The sequence below is a fragment of the Anser brachyrhynchus genome, assembly GCF_964034855.1.
Source record: "Anser brachyrhynchus genome assembly, chromosome: 2".
NCBI lineage: Eukaryota > Metazoa > Chordata > Aves > Anseriformes > Anatidae > Anser > Anser brachyrhynchus.
Window position 1 is genome coordinate 44,889,221 of NC_137695.1, and position 18,408 is coordinate 44,907,628.

Below are 18,408 nucleotides of genomic sequence, written 5' to 3' on the forward strand. Positions count from 1 at the left end.
TATTCTGTGTATTAAAATTTATTTTGTGTTTCTGATTGTAAACACACAAAGAAAGTAGCCTGATTTACAGGCTTGGTGCGCAACTGTGGTAAAATATCTGTTATGTTTTATTAACATATTTTCAGAAAATTTAATGTTGAAATGTGAAATCTAATTAATTGGTAAAGCCTATTTGTGAACCTACATTGAAGAGCTTTTGCTGTTTCTACTAAAAGTACTGCTTAATTATATTATGCATCCTGTATGAAAAAAAATTAAACTTAATTTAAACTTAATGAAATGGAAAAAGCCAAGTTATTGAATTACAGCAGATAAATATTTTGAGCAATTCCTAACAGTAGAATTTTTAGAATAAGCTACACTATAGCCCCCTCCACACACACACAAATCAACTAGTATTAGTTTAAACGTACTCCTGAATGATTGCATCCGTGCATGCACAAGCTGCTGCTGCTACGAGTGCTGCTTAAAGCAGGGCGCAAAGTTAATGCGGCCGCACCCGCGGGAGTCGTGTTGGTAGGTGCTGCGCGGCAGCAGCGCTGCGTGGCCAGCCGTCGTGCATCAGCTGCCTGTTCTGCAAATCGAAAGCACGAACCTTCTGCGAGTAGTTCTCAGCTGGGGATAAACGAGGAGTTGTTCACTGAGCTAACGCGTTTCTGAGCTACGCAGCTCCAGTCGGTGGGAGCAGGCTTTGGATACTGCTCACCTGACAGTTGTTTTTTGTTGACGTTTTTTTTTTATCCAGTAGGTTTAAAAAGTAGATTTAGAAGCTTTTAATTCCTCTTGCAATATCCTTAAAATAATACTTAAAGCTTACAAAGAAATGTCTTTTTGATGGAGCAGTTGTAACTCAGCCCCACAGGTTTGTCAAAGAGCCTGTTGGGGCCGTCAGGAGAAAGGTGACCGTCATATAAAAAGTGCCTCGTGAATTCCCTGTCCAGTATCAGAAAAAACCATGCTCCCTTTCCTGGATGTTGTCCTAGAAAAATATTTTCCCAGTAAAAGAAAAAGGAGTGTTTCTTTTCACAGTGAAAGAGAAGAAAATTAAAAAATTCTTCAGCCTGAGCTTGGCAAAGAATGCCATTGTCTTGCTGTGCCACCCCGCATCGCTTGCCAAAGTGGTAGCTCTGAGGGAGCCTGGTGCTGCCGGGTATTGTGAAATGGGTTCTGGTATCATGGAAGCGATTAAAGAAGAGATGAAATAGGCAGCTTTTGGGGTTCTCGCTTTGCTTGTGATTCATTTCCTGAAATATGGGAGTGATTGCACTTGGCCTGCTTTTGTCCAGGCTGTTTGTGCCATGGCAGCGTGTGAAGCTATTTTAAGAGCTTTTCTGCTCGCTGAAGAATCTGGGAAATTTGTTTGTTCATCACGTGGATTTAAAATGTGCAAGCTTAAGATTACCAGGATAAGAGAATACGAGCATCAGATTAGTTCAGTTAAAATGAGGAGAGCCTTCAAAAATAAATGGCAGTAGTCCCACTTGCACAGGATTTTTGGACAGATTATCATCTAGTCCTCATTAATACTTTGTTTTTTTTCCAGAATTTGTTGAACTGTGCAGAAATCAGAGAGTAAAAGTTGCAGTTCTCTGCATTACTCATCAATCCCCACATAATTCGAACAGCACTCAGAATTTGAGAAAACGTTTCCAAAAGAAGTGAATTAGGTTTGAATTTGATGAATCGTGAACTGAGCGAGGTGGTTGTGTTCTGCATCTCACTAATGATTTTACATTAGGCATAGAAGGCACTTTAATAAAGATGCTGTAGTTTTACACAGAGATTTATTCAAACAAGTGAGCCTGGCCGCAGAAGAGGAATCTGTATTCCTGCATTTAGCCGTGGTTTTTTGCTGCACTGTTGCCATGGAGAAGCATATAAATATTTGTATCACAAACTAATTTTGCTTCTCTTATAGGTGGCGTGGAAATGCAGATAAAAATGGTAAAGAACAGTAATTGTAGGTGGTTTTATCATGCAGAGTAGTGTTTTGGAATGGGTTCTGGCATAGACCTGCAGCAAACGAAAGTTAGAAGGTGATGTGTTGAAGCACTCTGACATCTTTATGCTTTGGGATAGAAATTGAGTGAAAGCATCCATTGTATCTGCATTTTCCCCCTTTTCCAATTTTTTGATAGTGTTATTAGGTGTTTGTATTTCTGCTAGCCTGTGTTTACAAGGCCATTCATATAAAATCCAGTACAAGAACGAAAGAAATAACTTTATCTCTGAAGCGTGTGTCCCTAACACCCAGTGGGTGAACGGTACAGCCACAACACTGCTGCTCAGGAGAGAGAAGCTGTGTAAAATCATTTATCCATACGATCACTGCACATTTTTGCGTGTTCAGCTCTTTTCATTCCTTGTCTGCCAAAGCTCCTAGAAGAAGGCAGTGGTCTTGGACACCAGCCTAGGGACTCTGAATTGTAGCAGTGCTGTGCTTGTCCTTGTCTTTGCTCCTCACCTTGTTCTTTGGGTCGGTCTCTGTCTGGTCTCCTTCCTTTGACTTTATTTGACTATTGCCTCAGTCTTTTCCTTTGGGGAATTAAGTCTCTGCAACTATTCCTTAGTGTACCAGGTGGTTTCCAGCCTTCCAGCCATTGAAAGACCTTTAGCTGATAACCAGTGACGCGTGAGCGCCTTCTTTGGCACAGTTTCAGCTCAGCTCTTCTTGCCGCTGCAAATTCTGCATTGTGAAACATCCTCCTTAACAAGAAGCTTCCAAGAGCGGCTTTGGTTTCTCTGCTCAGCAGATATTGTTGATACCTGGAACTGTTATTCTGGCTTCTTGTTGAGATCTCTCTGGTGACGTCCTAAGATAATGAAAACAAAACCAGTTAACAACAGGATTGGAAACAACGCGTATCACCACAGCAGTCCTCTACCTCTTTCTTGTATCACAGGATGTTTTCATTCAATTCAGCAGCAAAAAGCTGGGCAATACAGAAAAACTGAATAGCAGTTAGAGCTTAACGTTCTTAACATGAGCTTAACATGATTTTTGTAAGTTTTTTTTTTTACAATATTCAAGATTTCACAGTGAACTAACATTTTACATCTGTAAGGAACGTACCTTACAAATGTGCAGACCACGTGGCCAGTAGATAGATTATCCCACTGATGAAGCGAATTGTATTCATGTCCTCACAATGAATATCTGCTATAACAAGGAATAATTAATATATTTTTAATTCCTCTTGTGTCTGAGATTGTCATCGCAGCCCTTCATTGTGATGAGCGTTTTGCTTATCTGAAGTTATCTTAAGGGAACTATCCTGTATTAAAACAATCGAAGTAAAAAACAACCGACAAAATAAAATAAAATCTGTGATTCCGGGGTAGGTTTTCATAATTCCAACTTGGTAGATTTCTTCCTAAAAGTAGGATTTCAGTGGTCTGCTAGTCTGCCCGTGCTTAGCGCCGTTGTTGGGGTGGCAGCCAGTGCTGCATACGGTGAGAGGATGCGATTGTCAGCTACCCTGTGCTCAGGCATAACCGGGACAGGACTCGGGGGTCTGCAGAACAGTGGTGGTGATGCCAGCTTGCACAGCTTTATGAGCATGGTTATTGCCTTAGAGTGGCAGAGAAGGGTTTCAATACAACAGTAATTTCCCCTGGCTTTTCATTTTGCTGTTCTTAAAGCAATTCCCCCTGGTCATGAGGAGAAGTTTTTTCTGTATCTGTTGGGCCCATTAATTTCAGCGTGAGGAGTTATTCATCACGAAAAGAATTAATTAACATACAAATTGCAGCATCGTTTGCTGAATTTTTTGATGGGAAAAGCAATACTTTTGTTAAAACTATTGTTTTTAAAAGTCACGCGTGACAGACTCACGTTGTTATTTTTAGTTACCAAGGCTCAAATTAATTTTTGGTATAGCGTTGTTATCTGGTTGTTTTCAGAACTGTCCTGCTTTCAATTTCTGCTGTTTTGTTTAATTCATCCTGCTACCACTCCATTTAATGTACTTCTTTTTTTTTTCTCACTTCTCTCACAGCAAATGAAACTTGCGGCTGAGTCACTGAAGGAGTAAACACGAAGAAACGAAGATGACTAAAGCAGTCACATGGAAATGTGGGCACGTCGTGAGCATTTGTTTATGATGATCACAGTGTGCACTCTACCATATATTCAGTAGGTGGCACCTGCTTGTATGATACGCGGTAAATATTCACTGCTTGATACTGTAAAAAAGGTAATTTATCCTATTCTCTTCGTTCCTTACATACAAGGGTTTGTGAAGCTAACACTAACTAAAGCACTCCAGCTTATGCAAGGTCTGGCTGAAACCTGCCAGACTCGCCATACTTGAAGTGATTGAAAACAGATCTTGTGAATAAGCATCCAAAAGCTAACTAGTCTTTTCAACTGTAACTCTGTAAAAGAAAACAGAAACATAAAGGTAGGCTAGTACTGTCCCTTGGGCTTATTGCCCCTTTTGTTCCTTTATTATGATGGCTAATCCTTTCCTTTTTCAAATGCTGCTTATTAGCTATTTTTTGCACATAGCAAATTAATTTAAATGTTTTATACACTGCATAATGAAATACATGATTATTCCTTACAGGACCTGAGAAATATTAGAACATAAATATTATAAAGTACGCTTTATACAGTCCTGTGTGCTAGTTACCAAAGCAAACCTGACTTAAAATCTTTTCAGAAGCTGGATAAAAAGCATTCAGTAGGATACAGATTGCTGATCAGTGATTTATGAAGATGAAGTGGCAGATAATTGTATATTTATTTATTAATTTACGTTAGCTTTTGGTGTCACTACCTTGGGCCTTGAACTATGGCATTGTATTAATGGGCCTTCTGGTTAAATGAACTAACAGAGCCATTAAACTTGATACACTAGTACTCATGAATGTAGTGAATAGCTGAGGTTTTTTTCCCTTGCGTTCCACAAAAAAAAGGTAATTTTCCTAATATTTCATTGTCTTCTGGCAGTAATAGGACCAAAATCCCCCCAGCCTTGGACAGTTTATGTTCTCCAGCTGTGACCTTCATCTGTGGTAGATGTAACTTAACTTTATATGATACTTGCTGGAATGGTGTGTGGAAAAATCTGTCATTACAATTAAGGTATTTGCCTGCTTGGCACATTTCGGATTTCTGCCACAGGGCCCCCACAGAAGAATAATATAGCTAAGCTAAAACAATGTACTTTGTCTGGAGTTTGAAATTAGCATTTATCAAACTCGGCAAGTGTGACCCAGTAAGAAATGACTTGGTTCCCTTAGGAAGAGGAGCAAAAACGTGCTACAGCTGCTGTCCCTGTGCTTGCTTCTACCGCACGGCCCCCACGCTGCTGCTATTTCAGGGCAAGCTCTGGGGCTGCTGCTCTTTCACAGCCTGCGTCAGAAGCCGTGGCAGTGCTGCGGCAGCACCCGGGGAAGCTCTGCCCCGGGCAGCCAGCAGGGATCTCTGAGGGGAGCACAGCACCCTCCCCATAGCACTGTAGAGAATCCCCCCAAAAAGCTTTCTTGAGGAGGGGACGAGCATATTCCCCAGGAAAGGTCCCTGGCTTTGCGGTTTGCCCACTTTAATCTCAAGTAGCTCGAGTTTGTTAAAGTTCCACTCGTGCTGCCTAGTCAGCGTGTTCGAGCGTGTTCAGGAGAAGAGTCTGTGGGATGGGTTCCTGTTGGAATATGCTCTGGTGGGCTTGTGGCAGCTGTTTTGATGGGATTCTGCTGGTCTGTTAATTTGTGCTGGTTTAGGAGTGTAGAGTGGGCACGTTTTGCTGCTAGCGACTGTATCAGGTATCTGGAATAACTTTCCAAGATGGGTTGGAAAAGGAATCAAGTCGTGTCTCAACTGTAATCACGTGAAAAAAAAATAAGTAACAACGACTTGTACAAACTGACCTTCTGGTTGCCTCTCTGTGTGGTCGTTTCATTCTTCCTGTTTCCTGCAGACTAGTAGGAAAATCTGTAGTCGGGTTTAGTACCTGGTGATGTGACATTAGCTGTTGCCCTTGCCTTGGGCAAATCCATTCACTTCAGCTTAGTTTCCATATCTACGAGTAGAGATAACGGTGTTCCTCAGGCAGATCCTCCGCCTAAAGCTAGGAAGTGTGGAAGGATTATGACCTTCCGTAGTGTGTGAGTGAGAAGTGTGGTGATCCTTGATTTTATAGGGATTAAAGTCTGTTCTAGATACTGGGAGAACCCCTGTTTTACCATCAGAGCTACTACACAACCCTGGTAGAGCATTTGTGTCTTAAAGAGCAAACATTTAAGTTTGCTGAGTAATATTACCTATATAATGCGAAGTAGTCTTGTCACCAAACAAATTTAGCTCCTTTTCTCCTGCCTGGTGCATTTTGTCCTTTTACTGGGGATTTGCTGTGTTTCAGACTGTTCGATACAGTTTTTTTTTTTTTTCCATTCATGATGCCATGTTTTCATTTCCCATGTGAAAGGAAAAATGTTTCTGTCTACACTTCTGAATGTGTCTGTGTTATTTTCCTTCTCTGTGATGGAGATGCATTTGTAAAAATTGTGGAAAAAATGGTAGGGATGAAAATTGCTGACAAAGATCTGCTGTCAAATGAAAATACCGGAAAGAATAAATAAGATATTTACCAGTGACTGCCGTTTGCAAGCTGTGTAATCTGTTTGTTCCTAGTCTGGGTAACTGCATGTCCAAGGCACACGGGAGTGGAGACTTCATTTGGCTGTCGTGCTCAGGTCCATCCCCTGGTGCAGCTGACGGGCGAGTCCAGGGGCCTGAGGGCGGTGCCACGCAGCCGCCTCTTCTCCACAGGCACTGGAGAGGGCTGTGGGGAAAAGGGGAATGTGCACTGAGGCAAGAGGAAATTAAACCCTGTAGACCAGAGGTGTCTGGTGCCGCCAGTGTCTTCTGCCTTCTTCCTTACGGTCATCAAGCGGGTTGTTCGTGGCCTTCCTGGGCCCCTCAGGCGAACGGCGATGGGTTCATGCAGGGGGTGTGGAACGCGTGAATGGGCCCCGGCCACCGGCCACAGGCTTGGGTAGGGCCCAGGTTACGCTCTGCCTGTAGCGAGTCCGTCCTCGGCGGTTCGCGGCACAGTCCCTTACCAACAAGGGTCCTCCTACGGAGACAGCCCTGGCTCTGAACCTTTCAGGGGTGCAGACGGACTTGGCTGGGTGGCAGTTCTTACTTGTGAGTCTGGGAAATAAATTCATCTCCTGTCTCAAACCTCAGGGAGAAAGCCAGGGTGAGTTTGGAGGAGCCTCTTCTTTGGGAAGACCATGTGGGCGTAGCCTCTTCCTATCCGGAAGGCTCGAATTTTATATGGCTCCTCAGCAGCAGCAATAACCCAGAAGGCTGTTCCTAAGGAAAAGTGCCATCATAAATAACTTACCTCTCATCAGGTATGGTTTGAGTTGCAGGTCTAAGTGTGCGGCCCAGGGAGATCGGCTGACTCCAGACCTCTGACTTTGCCAGCCTGCAGCCCCCTGCTGCACACTTGAGGGCAGTAGAAGAGGAAAACGCTGAAATGTGTACGTGAGGAAAGGTTCCTGTTCAAGCAGGCAAGCAATTCTGGGTGCTTTAACCTACGCTGATCTGAAGGAATGAAGTCATAAAGCTCATTCAGGAGCTCCTGCACCAACTTACTCAACTAAGCAAAGCCAGTGGAACCACTCCTGCCACCCCACGCGCACTCAGAACAGGGTCTCCGTGCCTCCCTGTCCGAGAGCTGGAGCTGACAGGAGAGCCCGGTGACTCACTTGCTGGCCTTGAAGACCGACGGCCTCCTGACTTAGAGGGAATGGCTCTCTCTGCACCCCGCTGCCTGATTTAAAACATGTCTGTCATCAGAGGTGCGATGAGGGTGATCCCAGGCATGGTGCAAGAGCTTGTCAGCCCTTCCTCTTAGCTCCCAGGTCTTCAGCTGAACCTCTCCCAGGCTTCGGGCACTCAAGCCGAGTGTGTGTGGAGAGGAAAACAGATGCGTCTCTCCTCACCTCCTCCAGCCCTGCATTTCTCAAGAGAGAGTACTGAGAGGGAAGAAAGGGGAACATGTTACACAAGGGCTCGCTGAAATTAACTGCTAGGGAGGGCTGACATGACATGTCTGAAGAGTCTAGCGAAGTCCTTACAAAAGCCCCCTGCTTTTCAAGTCCTCTAAAGTGCCAAATACACATGCATTTTTCCACAGGACAATTCTTCTACCATCTGGGAAAGTAAAGAGGAGTGTTGTGTTTTTGTTTTTCTCCTCTAGTGTAACAGACTTTAATCTGTCACTAATTCAGGGCTCCGGACTCCTAGAAATTGGTATTTCCAATGCATGCAGATAGGCCAAAGTGAGTTACCTTGTAATAAGCTGTAACAATTTCAGACTTAAAAAAGATAATCACAGTCTGTGCGTTAAGAATGGGAAGGGTAAAACAGTTACAAAAAACCTCTTTCCTAAGAAGGGTACCTGGCCATCCCTCAGGACTGCGTACCGCGATGACTGATGAGGGATCCCGCCGGCTAGATCAGCAGGCAGCTGAACAAGTGAGTCACAGTTGTGCTTCCCCAAGTATGGTCACATCAAGCTGTTGTTACTCAAACACTTTTTACTGAAAGCAAGTCATAATCTACAATTAGTGACAGACAGCTCTGCTCTGATTCATCCATGTAAACTGACTTAACCATTGGAAGGGCTGGCACGGTGGCTCAGCTCTCTTACCTTTTTCCAGCCTGAGACATACCAGTTTGTCTCTCTTCTCTTTTTATTGCCAGCCAGGTCAGATACTCACCATAACGGGCTAGCACATTTGTTTGCTCATTTAAAAAAAAATCTGGCCTGCATGTACCAATGAATATGTTGTTGTTATTTAGCCTTGTCTTAAAAACAGGGGGGTAGCGAGACTTCTGTTGCACCTTTCCTTGCTGAGGCGTGGGTCCCACCACCGCCACCGTTTGCATTGACCAGTGGGTGGTCCCCAGCAAGGTCAGGTCTGAGCTGCAAAAGCCTGTGGGTACATTGTCACACAAGTAGCTGATCATAAAGCAATAAAACATTCATTGCCTATAATTACATTGCCTGTTGAATGCCGTTAACCCCTGCTAATGTGTTCAAAACCATGCGACCATACTGTCTCTGGCGACGATTTACGTTACAGGAGCAGTTACGGCACAGGCTCTGAGCTGCTCCCGCTCTAGGGCCCTCGCTGAGCCTGGGCCGGGAGCTAGCACTTACTGGTTCGTCCTGCAGACCAGGCACGGGTCTGGAACCTGGGCAGCAGAAGTCCTCGTCCAGCACTGGCAGAGCCTGGCACGCTGGGGCATCTGGCCTCCCAGGAGGTAGCACGTGCACAGCTCTTCCCTGCATCACCCGACAGCAGCTGTTTAAGGGCAGAGTGCTTACACGCATGAGAACGTCAGCAATCAGGTGCTCTCAGGCAAGCCCCTGTGTCTTACTGACACACACTTGTGTGGGGCAAAATTGGCAGAGCATCTTGGAAGCACTGGCTAGCTCTGCTACGTACTGGCTCAGCTACCCCCTCCTCACCTCGAAATGCGTTTCGCTGTACCTTGAAAGCAAACAAACAAACAAACAAAGTGTTAATCTGCTAGCCAGATGTTAAGGCACAGACGTTTTCAAGTCATGTCGGTGACAGCCCATGCCTGTATTTGAGCTTAGGTATTTCAGTTGTTTTCCCAGTTCAGTACTGACACACTTAATTTTAGCCCAAGTGTTCAGGAGCAGATGTTTTCCAGCACATGGCAGCCTAAACACTGCAATGTGGGCCTGGGCTGCACAACGTACACTGTGAAGCAGTTGCAGTAAATAAGGGGAATTAACTCCTGGCATCCTGCTACATTTGACAGCAGAAACAAAGCAGGAGTTTATGCTCAGACAGCACTACGTCTTACAGTGTGGTTCTGTAGCTTACGTGGTTTGGGTGCCAACAGCTTTGTCTTTAAGGTGCCTTCCTTTTGTGCACAAAGCCAGCGTGCCCTGCTAGTTACCTCTGACGTGTTCCAGTGCTGATGTTAACATCTGCTTTTTTACTATTACCATTTTATGTTACAGAGATCAACGGTACTGGTTGAGGTTTGGATTAAAAACACGTTCTCTGCACTGGTGAAACATCAAATCCCACACTTTGTTACAAGAAAATCAGTTTACACACCACCTACGCACATGTGGCAAACTGGTATACAACCATTTTGGCTAACAAGAAAAACCCTACAGCACCGTATTTTTCCCAAGTTACAGCAGCAGGGTGGGTGAGGTGTCCCTCCCGTGACTTCATGGACGTGCAGATGGCTAAGGCTGCTCTCGCTCACTTAACAAACACACAGCAAGGTATTTTAACTGAGATGTTGAAACCCGCTGTATTGTAAACTCCAGAGCTGCCAGACACGAGACAGAGAAGCAGCAGCTAGCTGACCTACGTTTGCTAAGATGGGAAGCTGGACAAGTTTATCGTAAATGTTCTCTAGGTGAACAGTAGCTCGTAGAGTTTACTAAACATTCAACCATTTAACTCCTTTAGAAGTTCTGCCTAAGAAATAGCTACCTTAACCTTTAAACAAAAAGCTATTTTAGCAGATGTGAACCAAGACACCCTTTAAGCACAAATTAACATTTTTTAACTCATCTTTTAAGCCCAAATTAACAATTTTTAACTACACGAGAGAGTAGTACCAGGTTAACTGAAAGTTTGCAAATAAATGTGCAACCACACACCAAGTTGTATTTTTTCCAAAGCAACCGAGCTTCCCTTTCTACTATGCTCTGTTCCAATGTATTGTTACGTGAGGAAGGGCTCAGTTATGTTCAAGTGACATTCAGTGTCCGCAGCGTCAAGAACTCATTCCCAGCAAACGCGTCTCCGGAGGTCGGGCCTCCGGTGCACTCCACCGTGCCCACCAGGAGTAACAAACCGCATGGACGTGCAAACCGTAGGTTATGCGTCAATCAAGGTATTACTTTTATTAACTGGATTTTTCCATTTCTGTCACACATCGTGAGTTTTTATACAATGAAAAGCCAAACACTGCTGGAAGCAATAAGATCAGCTGCTATTTCTGTACCCTCTTAACACACACACACGCACACACGGATTCTTTCTTGGTGAGAAATGTTTATATTTCTGTTCATTAATTCTGCTTATTTATACTGCTACTCTTAAAATTCTGTGTCAAGATTGTCACATCTTAAATACAGAGGAAGTTGCTAGAGGTACATTTTTATATATATATATACACACATACAGAAAAATACAAGACTAATTGTTTTTTCCACAATATTTAATTTATACACTACTGTAACTATATGCAACTTTTAAAGACACGTTAAGGGGTACAAGAAACTTGTTTACTTGCTCTAAATAATAGTTTGGTCCAATATTATCTTACTGTAGTGGTTATTCTCGCCCTTCCTTTTACAGGACAACGTAATACAACGTACACCACATGCACAATCATTCACCTATCAACAAATGGATAAAGGACACCACTCAGACTAACATTTGTACACCCAAAGGTTCAACCAACCATACACAACTAATAAGGCTATAATACAACTATGCAGCATAAATGGTCAACACTGCTGTTCTAAAGTGAGCACCATATATATACATTTGTATATAAAAACATTGGAAACAAAATACACCTGGGGTTAGTTAAAAGGTGCCATTCCAAGGCTGTACATAATATCAGGAAAGAGTATTTACAATAGTTGGAAAAAAAGCTGCAACAAATAAGTTTATTGCCAATGCCCTTTATAAACTTTTCTCCTACTTTGATGTTACGCTCACTGTCCGTGAACCACACATCTTATTTCTGGCCCTTTATAAGATCCCTGCTCAAAAAATTTCAAGCAAATATGTTCTATGGCTTCACCCACACGTCTATTCTTGCAGTTTTTGATTTATAAATATCACACTGACTAAACTGCAACTATCTCCTAAAACTAAAATGCTTATCATTTGCCTTGTTTAGGATGCAGAATGTAAAATCCCTGGCTAGGCTAGCCAGTAAGAATACCCCATGCAATTTAGAATTTTTTTTATTTATTATTATTATTATTTTTTTTTTTTTTACTAATTAAGGAGAGCTGTCATGAACTGTAGAAATTAAGACCAAGCGTAACGCAGTTCTTTGGTGCTCTGCTCACTCTACAGTGGACGTGAAATGCATCGTCTGTGACCATTCTGCAATGTGACAAGATGCTCAACAGTGTAAACTTCTCTCAGACATCCGATGTCTGGCCAGGGCGCTGCTACATAATACCACCAGTTTTACTAGCATTGCTCAGAAGACCCAGTGCACAGCATGAAAAAATAAAACATTCTTGCCCTTCCCAAAACTAGGAATCTGCAATATATTTTATTCTAGATAATAAAATTCCACAAGTTAATTTATCTGGTCAAAAGTATCCATTTGTACACAAATACTCTAAATCAAAACCTTGTCATGGCAATGGGAAATCCAACAGAAAGGCAAATAGCTGTAAAATAAATACTTTGCTCTATGCTATTTTTACTGACTTTATGAAAAAGCATGATTACTGAAGGAAAATAACTGGTGCATGTATGGGAAACAGCAGTATTTTAAGAGTTAGATTTAATAATATGAAAAATGTAAATGGCAATAAAATTGAATCCAATTACTTAAAGGTTTTCCATCCCTTATTGCCTTTTGAAATCTCAGGGAGGCAGGGAGAGAGAGGGACGAAGGCTTACAAGGTAAAAAACTAAAATACTAAGTGTCGTGATATACTAATAACAAAAGTAATTCATACAAATACTTTATTTTCAGTTAGCATGTAAAAACTCAGAAGTAGACTTAATAATTTATCTTTGTTATATTAAAAAAGAAGATTGTCTGCTTGTAATATTAACATATTTCTATGGGAAAAAGCTGCCTTACAAATCTACTTGCTTTTTTTTCTTAAAAGCAAAAAATAAAAAAAACAAACCCAAACAACCAAACACAACTGCCTCTAGCAAAACAAGATCTTTTCAGTTTGATTTTTGAGCCACAACTTTATCCATATTATAGGTTAAGACAAATAGGTGTGGGTTTAAAATCATATTTCAAGATCACTAATTTTCAGTGCATCTTTGCTTTGTACAAGCCTTGGAACATCTGAAAGCTCCCAGAAGAGTTTTCAGCATCAAAACATTATTGCTTTGGTTCTGTTTCAGACACATAGAAGTATGCCACATATCACGTATTTTAGATATCACAGAAGGTCAGAACAAGAATTAACATTTCACAAGCAAACAAAAGCTTCTCTCTCTAGTTTAAGTGCAGAACATGAAACTTCTAAGTGCTCCATTTACATTAGGATCCAGATAGTCATTTTAATTTAATCCAGATCTTCCATAGTAAAATTATAAATGTAAAAATTACACAATAAAATATTCTGTTTTGTTGAAAAAGAAAAAACATATTGGCTAGCAGCATGCAAAGACCATGCATTGTCATACCATCAAGCAAACACAAAATTAAAGTGTAATAAATAACTGCTCAAAGCCCACTTAAAAATCTTAAGACAACAAAAGGGGGTTCAGTGACAAGGTGTTCACAGCTCTGAACAGGAAGAATGATGCTGTCAAGTAGATCGAGCTATCAAAGTCAGGCCGCTGTCAAATGACATGACAACAGCTGGTTTGACTGGAGGTACACAGCAGTCCCTCCTTTGGGTTCCGCTGAATATTCACAGATATCGTCTTTTCACAGAGAGGTAGTTGTAGCACGTTATTTTTCAAGTTCCTGTTCTTTATCCGTTCCAATTCATTTGCCGTGTCTGACATTTGGTCAGAAAAAAACTTTAGGCTGCCCAACGATGAAGCCGGGTTTGCATTTCCGCTGGAACTTATACACATTTTCCACGTTGATTTCTCCTGTACTTTTACACTGGAAAAGGACAGAGTGTTTTGAGGATCAATAATGTATTTAGTGCTGCCGTGAATCTGTGAGCCTAGGCAAAGGCTCATTAGCTTCAGGCTTTCAACCAGTTCCCCTGCACTTCTAGACGATAACTGCATCGAGTTTCCAGATCCAGCACATCTGCGAGTGGAACCCGAAGTGTTGTTGGTGCTGCCGCCGGAGCTGCTGGAGGGACTTCCCCCACCTTTGTTGTTATCCCCTGGGCTCGTTTTGTCTACTCCTCCGTTTCCGTTGCTTGGTTTGCTTTGTCCACCGCCATCTCCCTGGCTGCCTGGCGGCCCTTCGCTACTATCCCGTCTGTGCCAGGAGTACGTAAACCCGCTATCTTTGTCCAGGCGTCTCCTGCTTTCCGAGTCATCGTCGCTTGTTTCTGAGCTGCTGCAGCTGGAGCCCCGTCCCTGGCTTTTCCTCCTGTGGTAGCGCTTATGCACGGTGCTGGGTGAAGCAATATTCATTTTTAACCTGCTGAGCTTTGGGGGTAAGTTCTCATCCATGTCAAACTCATCGTCTGACTCGCCCTCCTCAAAGATCTGGTTGAGGACTGGTGCACTCTTCCTTGAAGTAAGACGGTTTGTAACTGAAGGCTTACGGCGCAGAACAACTTGAGTAGAAAGAGAAATAGGTTTCTTATCTTCTTCATCCTCCTCTTCGTCTTCTTCTACCCTGAACAAGCACTTCCGGCCACTCGTAGTGGGTTTTAAGCTCACTGGTGGTACCACTGAAATTGCCGGTCCAGCTAACTCAGGGATGTCTTCTTTTTTTGCTGAGTCGCCAAGGGCCTTGCTCCTGTGACCATTGAGGACATTTTCGGCCGTGCGAGCTGGAGACTGAGGAACAGTCGCATGGGAGAGAGGCGAAGCTGTAAGGTCATCCTCCAGATCTTGGGGTACATCGATTTTCGTTGGCCATGATTGCCTACATAAACAAGTACAAAGGGTAAAAGAAAAGTCAGATCATGGCGAGCATGTAAGAACGTGTAAGAAAATCTAAGATCTATACAAGAAGAGCACAAGTACTGCCACACTCATTGGCCTGCTGAGTTGCGTATTTGTAAGGAGCAATGCTGAGTAACTGAGAAGGAAACGTGCTCAAAGAATGTGCGTTCCTTTAGAAATGCTGCTATTTGAAAAGAAGGTCGTAAGCAAAGTTTAGGAATTATGTTGGTTACTGTCAAATGAAATCTTTAAAAAAATTACTGTTCAGAAAATGAATTAAGCAATAGAGAGCTTTAAATAATTGCCTTTCCAAGAAAATAATCTGAAGCAGGTATAGAAACACCAGAGCCCTAGAGGAAGATACAAGGTGATTAATGCACAAGTTGAATAAAAGTAGTTTGCAACACTACTACAGTCTGAAGTTTTTGTTATTTTTTTCCCCCAGTATTCTTAATACAAAGATCAGGTTAGAATTAAACACAAGCGAAGGCAGAAGAAAATACGTAAGTCGGAAGAAACATTCCCCTCTTTTCATTAAATTTCATTCAGACAAAGCTCTGTTCTAGAAAACCACCTTTGATTTCAAACACACGAATTGAGAACAAACATTTATTTGACCTTAACTCAGCAACTGCAGTAATACATTTGCATGAATTCAGATCTTAAATTGCTTAAGACCATGACACTTGAATAAACACAGTTCAAAACGTATGACTGTGTACTGAGCATTAGCCTCAAATCAAAATCATAGAACGTCCCGAGTTGGAAGGGACCCACAAGCGTCATGGAGTCCAACTCCTGGCTCCACACAGGACCACCCAAAAAATCAGACCATGTGTCTGAGAGTGCTGTCCAAACACTCCTCGAACTCCAGCAGGCTCGGCGCCATGACCACTTCCTGGGCAGCCTGTTCCAGTGCCTGACCACCCTCCATGTGAAAAACCTTTTCCTGCTATCCAACTGAACCTCCCGTTTTGCAGCTTCATGCCATTCCCTCAGGTGTTAGTAATGAATGTAATGAAAGAGGTGACACTCGAGAGTAAATCAGTTTTACAGTTAGCAGCTGATGTCTTTTATCTTCACTATCTAAGCCAGTATCTAATGATTTACCTTCTACTTTAAATCCTGAAATATATTGGAAATTTGAAATATTGATGTGAAATATATTGGAATTTTCACATCATACAGAATAAAGAACAGAGACTGACGGTCTTTCCTCTCTAGCTGTATTTTGAAAGCCAAGTCCAAAAGACCAACACCTACAGACCAACACCTTTACACTGAATAATTGCTTCATTCAGTGTAAGCTCCACGTTTCTTGTGGAGAACAAGAATTTTTTCTAACCTTTCAAATTAAGTTATCTTAAGAAAAAAAAAAAATTTGCCAATCACAGGTCTTTACATAACTAAAACAATCCAGCACAACACATGAAAAGCTGTAGCAGGAGACTTCTCTTCACTCATGGGTAGCATACTACAAGACATTCCCAAGCATACTTTGGGGTGTGCCAACAGGAAGGGCCGCATGACTTCGTAGCCCAGTTTAGAACCCAGGCATGGCAGGAAAGCAGGAGAGGAAGCAGAGAACTTTTCACACCAGGTATGACCCCAGCTATTTGCTCTCAGTCTGCATAACAAACCAGAAGGGTTGTACCAGCTTCTGTTCTCTGCTGGTTTAAGAGGCCGAGCTGATGAAGCAAGGAAAGCTCAGACATCCCTTTACTATACGTGTTCTAAATGTGTTCTTTTCAAGTGTTTACAGTCAATGGAAGCACCTGCATACGGACTGCATTTGCTCAAGGCTCCATCTGTAACTGCTGGATAGAAACGGATCCTAAAGTGAGAGATGCCCGTCCACACAGGTGCCAAAATTTTGGGGTAGAAAAATCCACCACGGCACCCATAACAACAGGACCAGGAGCTGCCGGTGCCCTCCCACCAGTTTACCCCAGAGAGAGGGCTGGCCCTGAGGGAGGCCACCCGGCTGGCACCTCTGACCCGAGCTGTCCAGCACGAAGCAGAGCCTCAGCTTGGGGTCCTCCTAGGTTTGAGGCTGGCACCTCCCTCAGGCCCCAGCTGGCTCCAGGAGCGCTGGAAACCACTGGCCTGGGTTACTGAAGACTTGTGCTATGGTGGGTATTTTAAACACAAACAACTGTCAGTGATTAGCAAACAGGACTTAAGTAAATGAGAAGCGTAACTACAAAAGTGACAAAAAAAATGAAGAACTAAACGTTTCAGGCATGTACAGTGCTTTAAGAACAGACTGGTTTGTCAGCAAAAAGGCAGAGAGTTCTGTGGCTGTCACAATAAAGAGTAAATATAGTATCTAAGAGTGCTGCAGTTTCCAGGCAATAAACCTCCTCACTACAATATGTGTATCACACAGCAGTCCATGTTTGCCTCCCTGCCTTCCCCCACTGTTGTTCCCAGTAGGTCTGAGGGGAGAGCAGGCCAAAGGAAAGCTCCAGGTTGCCTGCCAGTCGCTTGTGTAGGTTTTGTTTTAAACCCTCAAAATAAAAGAAATGCATTACGTTGTTATCTTTTCCATGTGGTCACTCTAGACAAATACTTTGAATTTAGGACCATCCTGAAGACAAGGAGTAGCCTGAATGCTACCTGGGACTATAAACAGCAAGAGTTCCTCATTTTGTGTGTGTGTGCTTGTCATGAAAAGAATATTCATACTTGGGAGGCAGGCTTTAACCACTCCAGTCAATGTTACAAATTCATCTCAAGATTCAGATTCAACAGACTTATTTGTCCTAGTTCCTGATATAACTGGAGCAGCTGTTTTACTGAAACAGTGAAACTGACACACGAAAAACAAAACAAAACAATTTAGAAGCAGACTTTGCAGATTTAGAACCCATTTGTAACAAGAGTTTGTTTTTTATAGATTAAAGGTAGTTGTACCTTTTATCAATTAGGCCAAGTGAAACATGGATGTGCACCAGAAGGGAACCAGCATTTATGTCCCTTCTATCATTCCTATTATATGACTTCACATGTGGCATTGCATGAAAGCTGCACAAAGAAATTTTGGGATGGATGAGCTGTCTTGTCTTTTTCTCTGCCACATCAACAATGCTAAAAGGTAGGCAGCAACTCTAAACATCAGCACAAGCACTTAATATCCTCTCATTAGGTGATTAGCTGACAATGACCATTATTATTGCTAATAATAGTTACCAATAATATTTCAACAAAGCCTAAAAGGCAGGTTTTTGAAGAGACTGGAGGTTAAAAATTCATGGGAATGTCTCAGTACCACCTCCATCTTCACTGGAAAAATTATGAAGATGGCCCAATGAAGATTCTTCTCAACACCAGCAGATTTCTGGTCATAGTCTAATACTTACTCAGCAAATTAAAAACAAAGTATTTAAGAAAAATAACTGTTCAAAACCTGTATATCTGTGTGCAAATAAACTATTAATCTTGTGAGGTTTTTTTTTTTTTTTTTAAGCGTATGCTTCTGCAACTGAAAATATGCGATGCTTTGGTAATGAGTTGAACAGCAAATGGACTGGTCGAACATACCAATCACCAACCACATGGCAGAATCCCTCTCTCCCCACTTCT

The 18,408-nt window shown here is 42.5% G+C and overlaps 2 protein-coding genes and 1 long non-coding RNA gene across 6 annotated transcripts in view; 1 reads left to right on the top strand and 2 right to left on the bottom strand.

Annotated features, from left to right (window-relative positions):
• ANO10 (anoctamin 10) overlaps positions 1-6,597 on the top strand; it is a 119,356-nt gene extending 112,759 nt beyond the window's left edge. For all 4 annotated transcript variants that reach the window (XM_080582698.1, XM_080582700.1, XM_080582699.1 and 1 more), the window contains one exon: positions 3,999-6,597. In XM_080582698.1, coding sequence (XP_080438824.1) covers positions 3,999-4,005 — 7 coding nt within the window. In that variant the 3' untranslated portion in view covers positions 4,006-6,597. The remainder of the gene's footprint in view (positions 1-3,998) is intronic.
• LOC308190905 lies at positions 413-3,333 on the bottom strand. The gene is made up of 2 exons (XR_013947564.1): positions 3,074-3,333; positions 413-2,813 (listed from the first exon to the last, which is right to left on the bottom strand). It is a non-coding gene; the product is annotated as an uncharacterized lncRNA (long non-coding RNA).
• A 4,299-nt stretch (positions 6,598-10,896) lies between the features above and the next one.
• SNRK (SNF related kinase) overlaps positions 10,897-18,408 on the bottom strand; it is a 44,223-nt gene continuing 36,711 nt past the window's right edge. Inside the window, exon 7 of the mRNA XM_080582697.1 lies at positions 10,897-14,803. Within this exon, the coding sequence (XP_080438823.1) occupies positions 13,585-14,803 (1,219 nt within the window). The 3' untranslated portion in view covers positions 10,897-13,584. The remainder of the gene's footprint in view (positions 14,804-18,408) is intronic.